This window comes from Budorcas taxicolor, chromosome 17, assembly GCF_023091745.1.
Source record: "Budorcas taxicolor isolate Tak-1 chromosome 17, Takin1.1, whole genome shotgun sequence".
Lineage (NCBI taxonomy): Eukaryota > Metazoa > Chordata > Mammalia > Artiodactyla > Bovidae > Budorcas > Budorcas taxicolor.
The window spans coordinates 44736381-44753378 of record NC_068926.1 but is presented as its reverse complement, the minus strand read 5'-3'; the positions used below and the strand labels follow the sequence as shown (position 1 = coordinate 44753378).

At 60.4% G+C, this 16998-nt stretch overlaps 1 protein-coding gene across 1 annotated transcript in view; it reads left to right on the top strand.

Annotated features, from left to right (window-relative positions):
- FBRSL1 (fibrosin like 1) overlaps positions 1–16998 on the top strand; it is an 83853-nt gene that overhangs the window by 61722 nt on the left and 5133 nt on the right. Inside the window, exons 6-16 of the mRNA XM_052654333.1 lie at positions 7764–7809; positions 10308–10623; positions 10734–10954; positions 11689–11757; positions 11926–12125; positions 12831–12881; positions 13079–13174; positions 13720–13788; positions 13940–13972; positions 14189–14260; positions 15523–15652. Of these exons, the coding sequence (XP_052510293.1) occupies positions 7764–7809; positions 10308–10623; positions 10734–10954; positions 11689–11757; positions 11926–12125; positions 12831–12881; positions 13079–13174; positions 13720–13788; positions 13940–13972; positions 14189–14260; positions 15523–15652 (1303 nt within the window). The remainder of the gene's footprint in view (positions 1–7763; positions 7810–10307; positions 10624–10733; positions 10955–11688; positions 11758–11925; positions 12126–12830; positions 12882–13078; positions 13175–13719; positions 13789–13939; positions 13973–14188; positions 14261–15522; positions 15653–16998) is intronic.

Sequence of the window (16998 nt, the reverse complement as noted above, 5' to 3'; positions counted from 1 at the left end):
CACCCCCACGCCACCTCTATGGAAGGCCCTGCCAGGTTGTTCCTGCCTCAGGGTCTTTTGCACTGGCTGTGGCTGCCCCAGAGGACTCTTCTACAGACCTCCCCTCAGCTTGGCCCTTCTCCTCTTTCAGGTGTCAGCTCAAATGCCCCTCATGGGACATCTGCCCCAGGTGCCATTCAGAGCATGTCACCCTTTACTGCCTGCCCACCCCGTCTGACTCATTGCCTGTTTCCCGGCGTATTGCCCATCGCTCCCACTAGGCTGAGGCTGACTCAGGCCTGCTGATGGCGCCTTCTGGGCAGCTCTGGAGGCCCAAGGGCTTGTTCTCCTGCATATCATCCCCTCATCGGGGTCCTCGATATGAGGATAGCTGCTGTGACAGATTATCGCAAACTTGGTGGCTGAATACTACACTGTTACCTCTCAGTCTGTGGGAGTCAGGTGGACTGGGGTTGTCCCTCTGCAGCTCCAGGAGAATCCATCTGTGGTGTTTCGGAGCTTAGAGAGGGGCCCACACTCCTGGCCCCTTCTTTCATCTTCACAGCCAGAAGGCCAGCAGCGTCTTCCTACCTCCCCCTCCCACTAGTAAGGACCCTGTGATTAATGTTGGACCATAACGAGGACTGTGTGCTGAAAAATTGATGCTTTTGAACTGTGGTGCTGGAGAAGACTCTTGAGAGTCCCTTGGACTGCAAGGAGATCAAACCAGTCCATCCTAAAGTAGATCAACCCTGAATATTCATTGGAAAGACTGATGCTGAAGCTGAAACTCCAATTCTTTGGCCACCTGATGTGAAGAGCTGACTCATTGGAAAAGACCCTGATGTTGGGAAAGATTGAGGGCAGGAGAAGGGGGCGACAGAGAATGAGATGGTTGCATGTCCACTGACTCAATGGACATGAGTGAGCAAACTCCAAGAGATAGTGAAGGACAGGGAAGCCTGGCCATGGGGTCACAAAGAGTCAGACACGACTTCGTGACTGAACAAAAACAATATGGGGTCATCTCCCCATCTCACAGTTAATGGGTGACCAGCCTTAATTCCACTTTGCTGTGTAAGGTTCACAGATTTACAGGCTTAAGGCCCTTTTGCCGCTGACCCCAGAGAGGTACATAGGGACACGCCACTGCATGAATATCTTCCCCTTTGCTACCAGAGGCCTTGGAGCTGGGCCGAGTACTAGAGCCCAGCTGGGTCATGGTGTGGTGGGCATTGGAGCACACAGGCCCGCAGACCTCCCAGCCCCCAGCCTGAGAGTCTGGATTTTCCCACCAGAATCCCAAGTCCTAGGTCCAGCCTCTGTTGCCTTCCTGGAGGTTTTGGCTAAGCTCACAGACCCCACGGTCAGACTGCCAGGGTTCAGATCCCAGTTTTGCCACATACCAGCTCTATGGCCTCCAGCAAGTCACCTCACTTCTGTTTCCTCATCAACAAAATGGGAATGACTATAGTCTGTCCTCAAAGATAAGCATGAGGGCCCAGTGATTTCATGGTTGGAAGCCATTCAGCACAGTGCTGCCTGACACATACCAAGGGCCACATATATGCTATTTTTATGGCAAGAAACTGAGTTTGGAGGTATGGTGTTTTAGGGGGCAGGGTAAGGGGTAAATTGGTACATGTAAATAGTAAGTAATTCTACAGAGCAAAAGGACTTAAAAGCCCCACCTAGAGGCTGGCACCCAGAGAAGGCAATGGCACCCCACTCCAGTACTCTTGCCTGGAAAATCCCATGGACGGAGGAGCTTGGTAGGCTCCAGTCCATGGGGTCGCTAAGAGTCGGGCATGACTGAGTGACTTCACTTTCACTTTTCACTTTCATGCTTTGGAGAAGGAAATGGCAACCCACTCCTGTGTTCTCGCCTGGAGAATCCCAGGGATGGGGGAGCCTAGTAGGCTGCTGTCTATGGGGTCGCACAGAATCAGACACGACTGAAGCGACTTAGCAGCAGTAGCAGCAGCAGAGGCTGGCACCATTAGCCATTTGTTCTGTAAGGTTGGAGATTTCTTGCAGGCTGTGCAAGTGCATGTGTTTGCCAGTGTTTTGCCACCTTTTGAAAAGGGGGGCGCTGGCCCAGCCTGCACAGCTTCTGGAACTGGTTCCCATGGTCCCAACTGAATGGCTACGCTCTTCCCTCCTGAAAGGACCCACCTCTGATCGTTCAGGGGCAGGTAGGTATATGCAGGCCCTGAACCTGGGCTGTAAGCTGTGGGTCCCTGGATGCCTCACCAGAACTGACACCCTAGCGCCCCCAGTCCCACAGCAGCTTAGAGGTGGGGCTCCCAAACTCTTTCCACAGCCATTCCATCCCATTACTCTCCATGGATTTCTTTCCTTTAATAGCAAGTTTCTTGATTGGGAGTTGTGCTGCTGGCTTCCGGGTGTTGAATCTGTGTGCTGTGGAGTGGAAGGTGCTGCCCCATACACCTGGATCCATCTGGGGCATTGTTTGGTTGCTTAAGTCGTGTCTGATTCTTGTGACACGATGGACTGTTGCCCACCAGGCTGCTTTGTCCATGGGATTTCCCAGGGAAGAATACTGGCGTAGATTGCTATTTCCTTCCCCAGGGGATCTTCCCGACCTCGGGATGGACCTGTGAATCTCCTGTGTCTCCTGCATTGGCAGGTGGATTCTTCACCACTGACCCACCAGGGAATGGCAACCCACTCCAGTATTCTTGCCTGGAAAATTCCATGGACAGAGGAGCCTGGCGGGCTACATATAGTCCATGGGGTTGCAAACAGTTGGACAGGATTGAGTGACTAACACACGTGTACTCGACTTTCTAAAGGGGCAGTTGTTCCCCCTGGATCTCAATTCTTTTGGTCCACGGAGTGGCTAGGTGGCCCCGGAATAGTAGTCAGGGTTGGCATATTCCGTGCATTTTGCAATTACAATAACTACTGGGAGCTCTTCTCCCACTTTGCATCCCCATTTCGCCGATAGTGAAACCGAGGGCAGAGCTTACGTCAGGCAGATGTGGGGGCTCTGTTCTTCCTTCAAATCTCAGCTGCTTGACCTCGCGGCTCGAGTTTTCTCCTCTGTAAACCGGGCGTAGGAACCGTCCATATTCGTTGCCGTGAGCATCGGAGTTGTCAGCCCTTACATAGTACGGTATAGCTGGCACCGCGCCCTGACCTGGTGGAGGGGATGGCACGGCGATTGCTTGAACCCAAACCTGCTGCCCGGCGCGGGCAGATCCACGCCTCGGGGCTGGATTAGTCGGGCCTGCCCGCGCCCCGCCCCCGCCCCGCCCCGCCGCGCTCCCTGGCCGCCGCCTGCGCGCCCGCCAGCAGTGCGCCCGCCGTCGCTGCCGCCGTCTCCGGTCCCCGTGCCGTGCCCGACGGCGCCCGGGACTCCAGTGCGCACTGCGAGCATCCCGCAGCGCGCCAAGTCGGCGTGGGGGTCATGCGTGGCCCGTGCGCCCCCGGCCTGGGTTCCAGCTAGGCAGGGCGCGACGGGAGAGGGGCCACCTCGACGGTCCAAGGCTGGCAGGGGCCCGCGCTCGGCCGCTGGCGTCCATGCCGCCCAGCTTCGTCTCTGGCTCTGGCCCGAGGACTAGCGGCGATCGTCAGCAGAGCGCGCGGGACCCAGGGCGCGCGCGCGGTGAGTAAGAGCTGGTGACTCCGGGGAGGCACTCGGGACTTTGGAGGCCGGGATTGAGAGAGCCGCCGCCCCCTCTAGAGCACCGAGAGAGGCCCCCGGCGCTAAGCACATTCGACTCACGGGAGCCGGGCGCGCGGAGAGCCCCAAGTACCTCCGCCTGCGCCCCTGGGGCGCACGTGGTGGCAGACCCATAGAGGGTCCCGGGCCTCGGCCAGGGCGCAGGGGGCCTCGGGGCGTAGGCTGGGCAGGGCGTTGGGCCGGTGGGGGGGGGGTGCGCTCGCCTTTGTCTGCGTCCCGGCGCGGGCTCGGCCACCCGGGTTCCCGGCGCCCGTCGCGCTCACCTGCCAGGAGTTGGAGCTCTTTGTCTGGGGCGGGGCGCGACCGGAGGAGGTTGTGCCGCGTGTCTGGGCCGAGGCTGCCCCACAGGTCGGATCCTCGCAGACAAAGCGCGCCTTGACCTCCGCCCGCAGCTGGGATTGCCTACCTCTGGGGAGTTAGTCCTGGCCCTGACGCTCTTGGTACCGAGCTTGTCCCCTCCCCTTACAGGACCTCTAACCTGTACTCTGGCCGAGGTGACCCTTTCCTTCCACCCCTACACGGGCTCAGTGCCAGGGCGGGAGGATACCCGCGCTGCCTGGGTCATGTTCCTGTAGCTAATCCTCGGGAAGTTATTAGCACGGGTGTAGTGATTGCGCTGGGACTGCTAGCCTGCCTTGGGTCAGCTGGCCGGCTCCAGACCCCTTGTCCTGAAAGGAAAGTCACCGAAGGACCTCGACCTGGGACATGTCCCAGCAGTGGCTGGCTTTGTACCTGTGCTGGCAATGGGGGCTGTAGCCTGGGCCGCGGCCCCAGATATCCTGGGGCCTGAGGATTCCTGTGTTTGTTGAGAGCCTTCTCCAATGGGCGTGGTTGTGCCTAGCCAGGTGTCCAGGCCCTTGCCCATGATCCCTCAACTTCCCTGACCAAACTTTAACTTGAGCAGTGTGGTGTGGGGAGCAGATAGGGAGGGGAGAATGGCCAGCCCACTGCCTCCTGCTTTTGCCTGGGCCGCATCCCAGGGGTCTCCAGGGCTAGGGAAGACCCTCCCCCATTGCTGCTGCTCGCCCCCTCCTCCACTCCCCCCTCTTTGCTCCCTTGACTTTCCCAGGGTCTGGGGCGCCACCTCCTGGCTCTGGAAGCTGGTGCTCCAGCCTGGGGCCTTGAAGTGAACCGGAACTGGCCTGGCTGGGCCTCCTTCTGGGCTGGGCAAGGGCGCCTGCAGCCTTAACTGAACTTGCTGCTCACTCCTTCACCCCTAGTCTGGGACCTAGGACAGTCATGCCCCACAGAAACACTCGTTTTCTCAGAGTGATGCCTCTGCTGTTTCCTTCCCATACTATCAGCCTTGGTGGGATGGAGATGCCCTGCTATATTGGAGGAGGGGGTTCCAGGGAGGGCTGGCACAGAGGGTGCTGCTGAGGCACCACCTGCCAGGAGGTAGCCCCCGCTTCCCCATCCTGGTGGCCCAGCGACCACATCCCTGGAAGGTAATGGTAGCTTTGAGACTCAGCCCTTTCGCTCATTTGTTTCACCTGCTGAGGGCATGTGATCAGGCACCCCAGGAGGTGCTGGGGACCCCCGTGGGCTGCTTGCACGGGGCCAGGCTCAGGGGGGCCGTCAGGGCCGCAGGTAACAAAGACCTTCAGGAGGGTGTCCTCGGCAGAGCCCAGCGGCGGCCCCTGCTCCTGTTCCTCTCATCTGGGGGGCGCTGAGTGCCCACTCATGCCCTCCTCCTGCTGGTGCAGGGCAGCAAGCAGAGAGGATTTAAACCTGCGCCAGCAAGGGAGGCACCCTGAGACTGAGGGGGTCTGGGACGGCCCGGGGGACTCGACCGAAGTCCCTGGGTCAGGGCTCAGGCAGGCCAGCTGGTAACAGCCTTTGGGGGCCGGGGGAGAAATGCATACTGTAGTTTGAGGCTGTAGGAAGGCGCTGGACTGTTTTAAGTCCCAGGGTGACTTGTTCTGCTTTGGTTTTGAAAGATAGTCTCGGCTGCTCTGCGGAGAACTAATTTGTGAGACTGTTAATGAGACCAGCTATTAATAATAATTACAGCAGCTGTATGGCCTCAAGTGCGGGTGACACCAGGACCCCCTCCTGGGGTCATGGTGAGGGTCCAGTCCTCTGAGGCTGAGGCTCTGGGAGGTCTTTGGGCCGGCCCTGGGAATCCAGGAGGGTACGTGGCTCGTGGGCCTTCATAGGCGGATACAGGGCTCCAGGGGCACCTGACATCACGCCTGGACACGCGCTCATATCTCCCAGCAGAGCTGGGGCCACGCCTGGTGCCGAGCGAATGGGCATGAGGTGTCTGCATCCAGGCCCTGAGGGGTGGGCGGGCACCACTGCTGACCCCGCCATCCTGCCCCTCAGACCCCCTGCTCAGGTGGACTGCTCACCCCTGTGGGGTCTCCTTAAGTGAGGCACCGATCCAGGCGTTCTGACAGCTGCTGTTCACCACGCGGGGTGCCTTGGGAACCCATGGGAAGAAGTCACAGCCACAGCCTCCCTGCTGCCCCCGAGCTCCAGTGGGGGAGGAGCACCCTCGCAACCACCCTCCACACTGGGGCCTCCCAGGGGGGTGGGGGGGCAGGTTGGCGGCCTCCCGTCTGGTCTAGTGCCAGTCCAGCCTGAGGCTCAGTGAGCCTGTTTTTGGGCTGTTTGTCACTTGTTTTCTTTGGGATGTGGGGTTTTCTGGGCAGGGTTAGGAACGTGACCCCACCCTAGCACGAAGTGTGAAGGGGCACAGCATTCACATGAAGGTGTCACGGTTCACTCTGCACATTTCCATCAGCAGGTCTGGTGTGACCCTGGCCCAGGGAGCTTCTCTGAGCAGCTCCCACCCTTTCCCTGCAGACTTGGGCTCCAGCCCGCGTGGGGCCTCACTCTGCCTGAACTCTTGTATCTGTTTACCTGTCATGTCTGTTCTTGCTTTCAATTCTCTGGACAGATGCCCACAAGTGGGATTGCCGTATCACATGGTAGTGCTGTGGTTAGTTTTCTGAGGAGCCTCCATACCGCTTGCCACGGCGGCTGCACCATTTTCCATTCCCACCAGCAATGCACAAGGCTTCCAGTTTCTCCACACCCTCACCAAGCCCAGGCGTTTTCTGTCTTTTCTGATGGTGGCCATTATGGGGCACAGGGGGGCCTCATGCGCCTCGGTACTCAGTCACCCCACCCCCAATAGCAACCACTGGCTGCTTTCTCCCCAGGGAAGTCCAGGGCTGGGGAGATGCGAGGACTGGGGTGAAAGCGGAAGAGCATGTGGGTTCTTTTTGGGGTGCAGAAAGTCTTCTAAAACAGGTTGTGGTGATGGTTGCTCACAGCTCTGTACTTTCAGTGGGTATGTTGTATGGTGTGTGAATCATATCCCAGTAAAACTGTTTTAAAACACCACCAACTAGAGAGACAAGATCTGCTAAGAACAGCCTTACGGGCCTCTGCCTGTAAACCAGCGTGAGGGCCACGTCCTCATCATGACTGTCCTCACCAAGGTGCTATGCACACACGGGCCTCTCCCCAGGAAGGGAGAGGCTGAGCTGGGTCGAGGGGCCCAGCAGAAACTGCCACATTCCTTCCTGAAGCACGTTGGCCCCCACTCAGAGGGGCCCACTCCACCCTGACACTCAGTGCATTATGGTGGCTGTGGTCCCCAGACCTGTGACTCAGGCTGTCTGAGGCCTGGCAGGTGGTGGCCTGCAGCCTAGGGGCGGGGGGCATCCCCACTCTGTTCCCCCCACCCTGCTGCCTCCAGTGCCAGGCCCAGGGGTGCCTCCAGGTTCCTGATGCTGGCTCTGCAGGGAGGCACCCAGATTCCCCAATCCTGGCTCCCCACCCAGCAGGGCCACTGAGCCCCTACATCCCTGCTGAGAGCGGATCCTTGGGTCCCTGATCACAGGCCGAATGACCTGTGTCCAAGTCTGCCGGACCTGGGTGTGGTCACGCTCCTACGTGGGGGCAATGGGCACAGAAAGACGTGTTCTGCCAGGCTGGGTAGCCCTCACATGCACTGACCCTGCCCAGACCTATTCCCTGGGTGCCGGGGGCAGGAAGTAAGGACCAGGTTCACCCCAGCCTTGTAGGTCCCTTTGACCTGACCCACCTCTCTTTTTTCCAGGCATCTGTGGGCTCCGAGAAGCTCTTTGCCCCAGCAGCCGATAAAGGTAAGTGTGTCTCTGGACTCCATGCCTCTAGAAAAGCACAGGACACACTCCTGAAATGAACTGGAGGCCCCATGTTAGCTCTGTCTTGAATTTCAGGTGCAAAGCCTGAGGCTAGAGTTAGGTGTTCCCATTACTGAGGGATACAAACCACAGCCACAAGGAAACGGGGAGCTGGGAGGAGGACCAGTGTCTCACCCAGAGCCACATAGATCTGGAGTGGTGGTACCCAAAGTTGGGGGGGGGGGGTCCGTGTACCCCTTGGGGACCATTAGGAATGTACTTTCCCCGGCCCTTCCCAGGTTCATGGAGTACATGCTGTAGGGATGGACAGCAGCTCCTGGCTCATGAAGCGTCCCTGCCACAGTGTGGACTGGCCCCCATGGCTGCCACCACACGTGTGGCTGTTTGTCTTAACATGAGACAGACTAGACTCACTCCTCAGCCACACCTGGGCCTTAGCCAGTGAACTCCGAGTGGGACGGCACAGGTGCCTGGCATCCCATCATCACAGAAAGCTCTTCTGGCTGGCACCATCCCATCGAGGCCAGGATAGCCCTTTGTAGCCCAGCCTCTTGGTCGTGGCTGTGGCCCAGAGTGGGTGTCACTGGACCCAGCACAGAGAAGGAGTCTTTTTGCTTGGGAGGCTCCCTTAGGACATGACTACACAGAACAGGCCTTGGGGTACCCAGTGCACTGCAGATCCTGCTGGCCTGGTAGCTGGGCATGGCCTGTACGTGCCTTTAGCTCAGGAAGCCCTTTCCTCAAGTCAGGCATTGCAGCAGAGCCGACGCCTGCTGAAGAGTCCGGGTAAGGAGGCCCACCAGAGGCTCCTTGGAGCCAGGCATGCTCAGCTGACATTTCAGACAGAATTAGTGTAGGGTGTTACCAGTTGGAACAAATGATCACAAACCGCGTGGCTTTAAACAACAGGCTCATAGTTCTGGAGACTAGAAGTTTGGAGTCAGGTGTGTGCAGGGTTGTGCTCCCTCCAGAGGCTCCAGGGGAGGAGTCCCTACTGCCTCTTCCAGCTCCTGATACTGCCTGCAAATGTGGGCATCCCCAGGCTTCTGGCTGCATCCTTGCCATCTCTGCCTCTGTCTTCATGTGGCCCCTTCCTCTTCTTGTCTCTTCTAAGGACACCGTCACTAGATATAGGCACCCTCAATCCCCGATTCCCAGTTAATCTCACCTGGAGATTCTTAGCGTGATTATGGCTGCCAAGACCCTTTTTCCAAAGAAGGTCACTGTCCCAGGTTCTGGAGGTTATGATTCAGCAGAATTCAGGGAATCGGGCAAGGCTTTGAGGTGTCCAGAGAGGTGCAGAGTTGGAGGGGGGTGATCAGTGGGAGCGCTCATGGTTTTGTCAGTGGCAGGAGGCTCTAGAGATTCCAGGACTCTGCAGAAGGGCTGGGGTCATGTCCAGGTCTGCATGGCCCGTGCCTGCCTCTTTCCGTTCTGATGGCTGCTGTCACTTTGCAAGAGCCTTGCGTGTGGAGAAGTGAGAGAGACAGGAGGGGAGAGAGGGCCAGCCTCCCCGGGCAGCTGTGAGCACGTGGGCTGACAGCTTCCTGTCCTCCTTGCAGGAGTGGTGGCAGTGGCCTCCTCCTCAGGTCTGTTCCTAAGCAAACAGGCCCAAGGCAGGGAGGTGTTGCCCTAGCAGACATCTCTCTGCCAGCCTGGGTTATGGGTTACACTGTCCTGCAGCCACAGGGGAGGCTGTGGCCAGCGCGTCACTCTGCATGGCTGCCGCCTGCATGGGCCCTTGGGCCTGGAGAAGGAAGTGGAGGCAACCGACAGGCCAGATGAAGCAACCACATTCAGTAACCTGAATTTCCACTCCTCCTGGAAAGCTGGGATGTCATCCCCTGAAGGCAGAGCTGCTCCGATGAGTGGTGGTGCCTCCCCTGGCCTGGACACATGCTTTCCATCTGGCCCCTGGGCATGTGACCTGAGGCCTCACTCGGAGCAGCTTCAAAAGGAGGGTTTGGAATGAGCAAGTGGACTTGCTGATGGCCCAAAGGCAGGCCTGGAGCTCGGGAGCAGAGGCTCTGGGTGGTGGTGAGTTGAGGCAGCCACTTTCTCCCAACCGACTAGGCAAGGCTGGTCATCCAGAAAGTCTCCCCTAGGGTGAGGACCCAAAAATGAGCTTAGGCCCTGGGTCAGTCGGGTGGGTCAATAAAGAGCAGCCACTCACTCAAGTGACTCTACTGTGGTGGGAGATAGGGCGGCAGAGCTTGGAGCCCAGTGCCCAGATGGAGCTGGCGCTCTCACACATTTGAGTCTCCCTCCATAAAATGGGGTCGTAAGAACCCCTGCACTGAGATGGCCATGAGCAGGAGGTGCAGGGCACACCTTGGTTGGCCCTCCAGACAGGTAGCCTCCCCAGGGAGCAAGCGGTGGGTTATACCAAGGTGTTGTGGGCAGGGGTTCTGCGCCACCTAGTTCCCCTTCGGAAATGATCCTGAACCCCAAACTCACCCCTGCCACTCTCTCTACAGGCCCCACGCTGGGCGAGAAGTCCGAGGCCAAGACCGGGGCAGCGCCCAAGGTCTCCGGTCTCGAGCGTAGCCGCGAGCTGAGCACCGAGCCGCCCTTCTTGGCCCCCGTGCGCAGCCCCGCGCCGGTCCTGCCCTCCGCCAGCACCGCAGCCAGCCCACTGGTCAAGAAGGAAGCCCCGGCGCTGCCCCGCCTTGCCCCGCAGCTGCCACCCGCGCCCTCGCAGCCCCGGGCCCCGCTCCTGACGCACGTGCCTCTCCCTCCGGGCGCCTTTCCGGGCCCCGGCCCGGCCGCGCACAACGGCCTGCACAGCCTCAGGTGGGCATAGCCTCAGGTGGGCATGGGGCCGAGCCTGTGCGGCCTCAGGCGGGCGCGGGGCGGCGCGGAGGCGGGGCGCGCGGCCGGGCACTGAGCGCCCCTCCCTGCAGCAGGAGCAGCAGCGCCAGCAGCGGTGCCAGCCTGGGGCTCGCGAAGCACGCGTCCCTGTCGCCTCACGGGCCGGGCCCCCACCTCTCTACCTCACACTTGGCGCTCCGCTCGCAGGCCCAGCACCAGCACCACGCGGCGGCCATGTTCGCTGCGCCCCCGACACTGCCCCCGCCCCCGGCGCTGCCGGCCAACAGCCTGGTCATCCCAGGACACCCCGCCGGTAGGTCTGGGTGCCGTCAGTGGGGCCAGGGTCACTGTCTGTTCCCTCTCCACTCTGGGCTCCTCATCCCTGGGCAGGGAGGGACATGGCCCCTGGGGAGGGGGGCTTGGCCTCCGAGATACAGACTTCTCTCCCACCTGCTCCTCCAGATCACCCCCAGCAGGATAGCAGCGCCCTAGCAGACCACTAGTGCAGGGTAGGGGAAGTTTCTTGCTAGGGTCTCGGTGTGCACACACAGATACATGGGTGCACACACGTGTACATGGACACACACTCCCTGCTCCATTCTGAACCCTTGCCAAGCCTAGTAGGGCAGTTGGGAGCCAGGAGTTGGTGTAACTTGGAGCTGCTCAGTTGTCACTGCGATGTGGGCTCCCAGGGCCAGCTGTGTGTCTCTTCCCATCCCTCCGTCCCTAGGCTGCTAGGGGGGTAGGGGTGAATAGGGCTGAATTGTGGGGTAGAGGGGCCCCAGATGAACTGCAGCTAGCCTGACCTCTCTCTTGCTGCTTGGTTCCAGCAAGTGCCCCCTCATGGCCAAATCTTAGGTCACTAAGGATTTTTCCATGGGTCTCCAATTATTTTCTAAAAGTCTGAGCCCAGGTCAGTTGGGGGCACTTAAGTGCCCCAGTCTGGGACCAAGACAATGGTCTGGGGGAGGCTGGGATGGGCAGGGCTACCCGACAGGGCTGTCTCGGGCTCCCAGGGTGGCTCACCGTGTTCTCTCTTGCCTTTAGATGCCAGCCTGTTGATCTCATTCAGCCAGCCAATCATGTATTGCCAGCCTCATTCGGGGATTCTGATTGGTACTTGGTCACAGGCACCTCTCTTACCTCCACCCTGGGGCCCGCACGTAGCGAGCGGCCACCACGGCTTGGCCTGCCGAAACCGGGAGTGCCAGGTGACTATCCGCCTCGCCCCGCCGGGAGCCCGCGGCCGACGTGCCTCTCTGTCTCTCTCTTTTTCTCTTGTAGATCACGAGCTGCTCAGGCAAGAGCTGAACGCGCGTTTTCTGGTCCAGAGCGCCCCCCTGGGCCCGGGAGCTCTGCTGCGGGCGGAGTTCCACCAGCACCAACACACACACCAGCACACACACCAGCACCAACACACATTCGCCCCCTTCCCTGCCGGGCCGCCCCCGCCGCCGCTCCTGCCGCACGCCGCACCCCCGCCGGTGCGTAGGCTGCGCGCCGGCAGGCGGGAGGGGGCGGCCCGGGCGCGGGACGCGCAGCAGGCACACGCAGACGCTATCTGCACGCATGCAGCTGACACCGTCCCGCGCGGTCCGTCTGTCCGTCCAGCTCCTCCTCTGGTTCCCCCCAGTCCCCGCTCCCAGGTCATCCCATGAAGCTCCATGCCCTGGGCTTGGGCGAACACCCCTGCCCACATGACCATGGGGCCAGTTGTACCCATGTGGGGTCCTCAGCGTCTCAGTTGGCAGCAAGGCAGCAGGTCAGGAGGACCAGGACTAGGGGCCATGCAGATCAGGACTCTTCCCATGTTCCTGAGCCTCAAGATCTCATCCCCAAGCCAGCTGCTGTGGGCAGAGTTTCCCCTCCCAGCTTTGCTTTGGCACTGGCCAGTTAACAGTGGCCTCAGTGTACCCTGCAGCTTGACCACCAGCCCTGGGCTCCAGGCCCTACCCTCCCAGTCATGGCTGCAGACACCCAGGTGGGTGAGTCTGCACCTTCTATGCTGAGGTCACTGGAACAGGGAAAAGCCATGGGCCAGCACCCTCAGGGAGCCTGGAGGACAGCTGGCTGGAGGCCACCAGCCTCATTCTGGCCGCTGCCCGGCCTGGCAGTGTGAGTGGGTGCTTGGCCAATGGAGGGCATCGGCAAGGTTGGGAGGCCTCACTCTCTGCCTCCTTCCCTTCCAGTTTGACAAGTACACGCCCAAGCTGGACAGCCCCTACTTCCGACATTCCAACGTGAGTGTCCCTGCGTGGCTTGGGATCACCAGGCAGGGTGGGGGGTGTGGAGGTCAGACTGCGCCTTGTCTATGTAGCCTCCCACCTAGTGCAGGCGTGGCACGGTGGGGACCAGAGGGCCAGGCCCAGCGCCCCTGCCCAAGACGCCCAAGTGCCCGGCGAGGCCCCTGGAACACCCCTCCCACCTTCTCTTGCAGTTTTTCCCGCCCTTCCCTCCGGCCGTCCCAGGACTGCCCGCCCTGCTCCCACACCCAGGCCCCTTTGGATCCCTGCAGGGTGCTTTTCAGCCCAAGGTACCAGCTGCTCCCGGGAGGGGGTGGGCATGGTGGGCAGGGGCTGCAGGACCGCCCCGCCACAATCCAGCATCTCTCAGGGCAGTCGTGATCCCAGGTGGCACCTGAAGGGCCTTCACCCGAGTGCAGAATATCCTGACCTTCGGGGCTAGGAGAGCCTTGCTTCACTTGTTCTCTCCTCAGCTGGGAGCACTCAGGGTTGGGGGGGTGGGAGGAGCAGTGCAGAGGAGCAGAGGTGGAGTGTGGACAGCAGCCGTCCAAGGCCGTGCGCACTGCAGGAGGCCCAGGCACCAGGGACCGGGCTTACTCTGCTCACCTTCCCTGCAGCGGGCTGCCTTCGCCCGGCACAGCAATCAGAGCCTTCTGCCGCCTTTTCAGAAACCTCCGGACGGAGGATGTGGTGGGAGGCCAGACTATCCCGGGTGACAGTGTGCAGGGCCCCACAAGGAGGGCAAGGCAGACACTGGTGCCCTGGGGGGGTTTGGCGCCACCTGGGCACGGAGCCTGCAAAGTGGTCTCCGTGTGGTGTCCCTCTCTCCCCTCAGACTTCAAACCCACTCGAGTTAACAGGCCGGGCCAGTGCGGTTCACACCCTCCTGCAGAAAGCCCCCGGGGTAGGTGGCAGTGGTGTTCTTGCCTGTCTCCTTCCCGGGTGGGCGTCCGGCCAGCATGGCTCCACGAGGCTCACATAGTCCCCCCTCCCCAACCCCTCTGGGCTTGACTGCTTGCAGAACCTGGGTCTAATACTTCCTCCTCTGTTAACAGCAGGTGTCTGACCCATACCGGACAGCAATCAGGGTGAGTGTGTGCGTGCTTGCATGTGTAAGGTCTGTGTGTGTGCCTGTGCGTTTCTCACCTCGGGAAGAAGGGGCCCAGTGGGACCTTCCGGGAGGGTCTGAGGCCAGGGAGGACTCTCTTGGGTGGCACAGGGGTGCCCTGTGACAGCAGGGATCTGGGGGTGGGGAGTGAGGAGACGGTTCTGGCCGCGAGGCTGAGCCCATCCCCCCGTCGCAGAAGCCGGGGAAGTGGTGCGCTGTGCACGTGCAGATCGCCTGGCAGATCTACCACCATCAGCAGAAGATAAAGGTGAGCTGGACTGCTCGTCCTGCCAGCCAGGCCTGCGGCTCAGAGGGCGCCCTTCTTGGGCCAGGCCCTCCCCGGCGTCCACACGTGTGCGCATGTGCCCCTTGCCCCAGCGCTAGGCCGGGCCAGCAGGGGTCGGAGCTGGGGAGCTGGACGAAAGTGTATGGGGAACTCAAAGTCACTTCCCACCTGTCACCCGGGATGACCCAGGCAGGGTTAGGGAGGAGCTGACCCTGCGGGCCTCCTTGCTGTCAGTCGAGCCCTGCCAGGGGGCCTTTGGCCTGGCCCCCCCCCTTACCCCAAGTGTTTATTAAGTGTCTGCTGTGGGCCATGGACAAAGATGAACCTAAGTGCTCATGGAGCCTGCATGCTCCTGGGGGGGACAGGTGGTAAAGTACCCAGCTTGAAGCCATCCTCCCCCCAGTGGGTGATGCCAGATGCCCTGGCTGAGTGATTCAAGGAAGAGGAGGCCCTGGGAAGCCTGGGGACTTGCAGCCAGGGGCAGTGGGCTGGGGCACTGAGGGAGGCCAGGATGGGACCCCGCACCCCATATCACAGAAGGGTCTCCACACTTTTGTCTGTCATCTCAGGTAACACGTTACCCTTACTCAAGGTATTTTTAAATCATCACGCCCTAAGTGGGTTACAAAGGACAAGTCACAGAAAGGGATTTATGACGGATTAACATGCAGACACTCAGGCAGGGTGCCTGGAAGGTGCAGTGGAGGAGGCAGGGTGGGGGGCACCCCTCTGTTGTCACCACAGCAGGAAGAACTAGGACGGACTTGGTCCACCCTGTGCCTCCCGTGGCCCTAGTGACCCAGGAACTGGCATCTTAGTTTTATTAATACATTTAAAATTTAATACTCATGGTAAATTTAGCCATTGGAAAACTATAAAGACTCAGGTATGCACATGTACTTTTCCAACTCAACTTTACAAAATCTAAACAGAGTATTTCTAATGAAAATGTAGCATCCAAATTGAGGTGAGTTTTAAGTGTAAAACACCAGCTTTCAAAGACCATATAAACAGGAGCGAAACGCCGCAATTGGGAACCTCCTATATCGACCACACGCGACGACATTTCAGTTACCCCGCATCGCTGACACATGGTCAGGGTGATTCTTACCTGTCTCTCCACCCACTGAGCGAGGCCAGCGGAGCAGGGGGCATCACACCTTGTTGTCCAGCTCATCGGCAGCCTGGTGGCGAGCAGGACAGAGGCCCGGCCTCCGGCCCCTATACACGCTCTGTCCCGGCAGATGCAGCTGGAGCCCCACAAGCTGGACGTGGGCACCAAGCTGGACTTGTTCAGCAGACCCCCCGCCCCGGGCGTGTTCGCCGGATTCCACTACCCACAGGACCTGGCCCGGCCCCTCTTCTCCAGCTCGGGTAAGGCGGCCTGGCCCAGGGGAGCTGGCGGCCCCGGCCACTGTGCAGGCCTGGGGATGGCCCAGCAGACGTGGTCTCGCCTCTCTCCTCTGGCTGGTGTGGGCACAGGAGGGCTCCGGCTGTTTGGGCGGCGCTTTTGTTTCTCCAGCCGTAGCAGGTGGGGTCTGGCAGTCCTGCCCGCCTCAGGACACTCTCCCCTCCCTCTGGAGGTGTCCCCACAGCTGACCTGATCCCGCCCATGATCTGGCCCAAGATGCCCTCCTCTGGGGCTACCCTCCCAGGAAGGGTTCGGCTATTGTCTGGATGGTGGGAAACTGCTCCAGAGCCTCTGTTCCGTGCTCACCTCCACCAGCAGCCACACCACAGCCTCACTGTGTCAGGGTCCCTAGGACCACCCCTAGGCTTGTGGCGTTCCCAGGACTCAGCCCATGTCTCACACACCCCCAGCTGTATGCATTGCAGCCAAGGGACACAAATCTGTCAGCAAGGAAGAGGGGGAGGGTGGAAGTCGGGTGTCTCTTGAGCACTGCCTGAGGAGCCCCAGGACGCACTTTATTCCCCAGAAAGGAGCCCTGACAACAGGGTAAGAGGCTGTCTCCTAGGGAAGCTTGTGGGGACCCAGAGCCCCGGCTTCTTACTGAGGGCCAGTCACATGGGCACCTGTGTGTGCCAAGACCAAAACCCAGACTCCCGAAAGGAAAGCAGGTGCTCAGCACAAACCACACTGCACAAACAATCTGAGCACATGTGAGTGAGGTATTCCTATCAGAGGAAGGTGAGAAACCTCCTGAGACCCGAGTTCCCAGACGCCGGCCCAGGGCAGCCATGCAGCAGGCCTCAGGTTGACGGTCTGGAGCCCACAGGGCTGCTGCTGCCTCCTCCCCAGCTGTCAGGCCCTTGAAGGATGTCACCTCCTCAAAGAACCTTCCCTGACCACTCCTCACATCCACCCCGCTGACACCCTGCTGCAAGCTCACGCTCGCTCACCCCCACCCACTGTCAGTCTGTGCAGGCAGCCCATTAGTGCACCGCTGTGACGGGATCATGCCGGCTGGCCTGTGAGCTGGCCAGCTCTTCCCAGCCCCCACTCCACCGCCCTCAATGGCCTCCAGTCCCCAGCCAGGGCAGAGGCATCTCCCAGGTGTCAGGGTCCCTCAGAAAGCAGAGCACCTCCCATCTGGGCCCCCCTATGCTTCCCTCCACCCACGGCCTCGTCCTGCTGTGCGTCCACTTCCCCTAGCACATGCCCCACCTAGAGCAGGGCCCTGCTGTCCCTGCCTGACGCCTGGTCGCCATCTGGCGTGTGTTTCTTCCATCTGTGTGCATGTTGCCATCCTCTCCCCAGG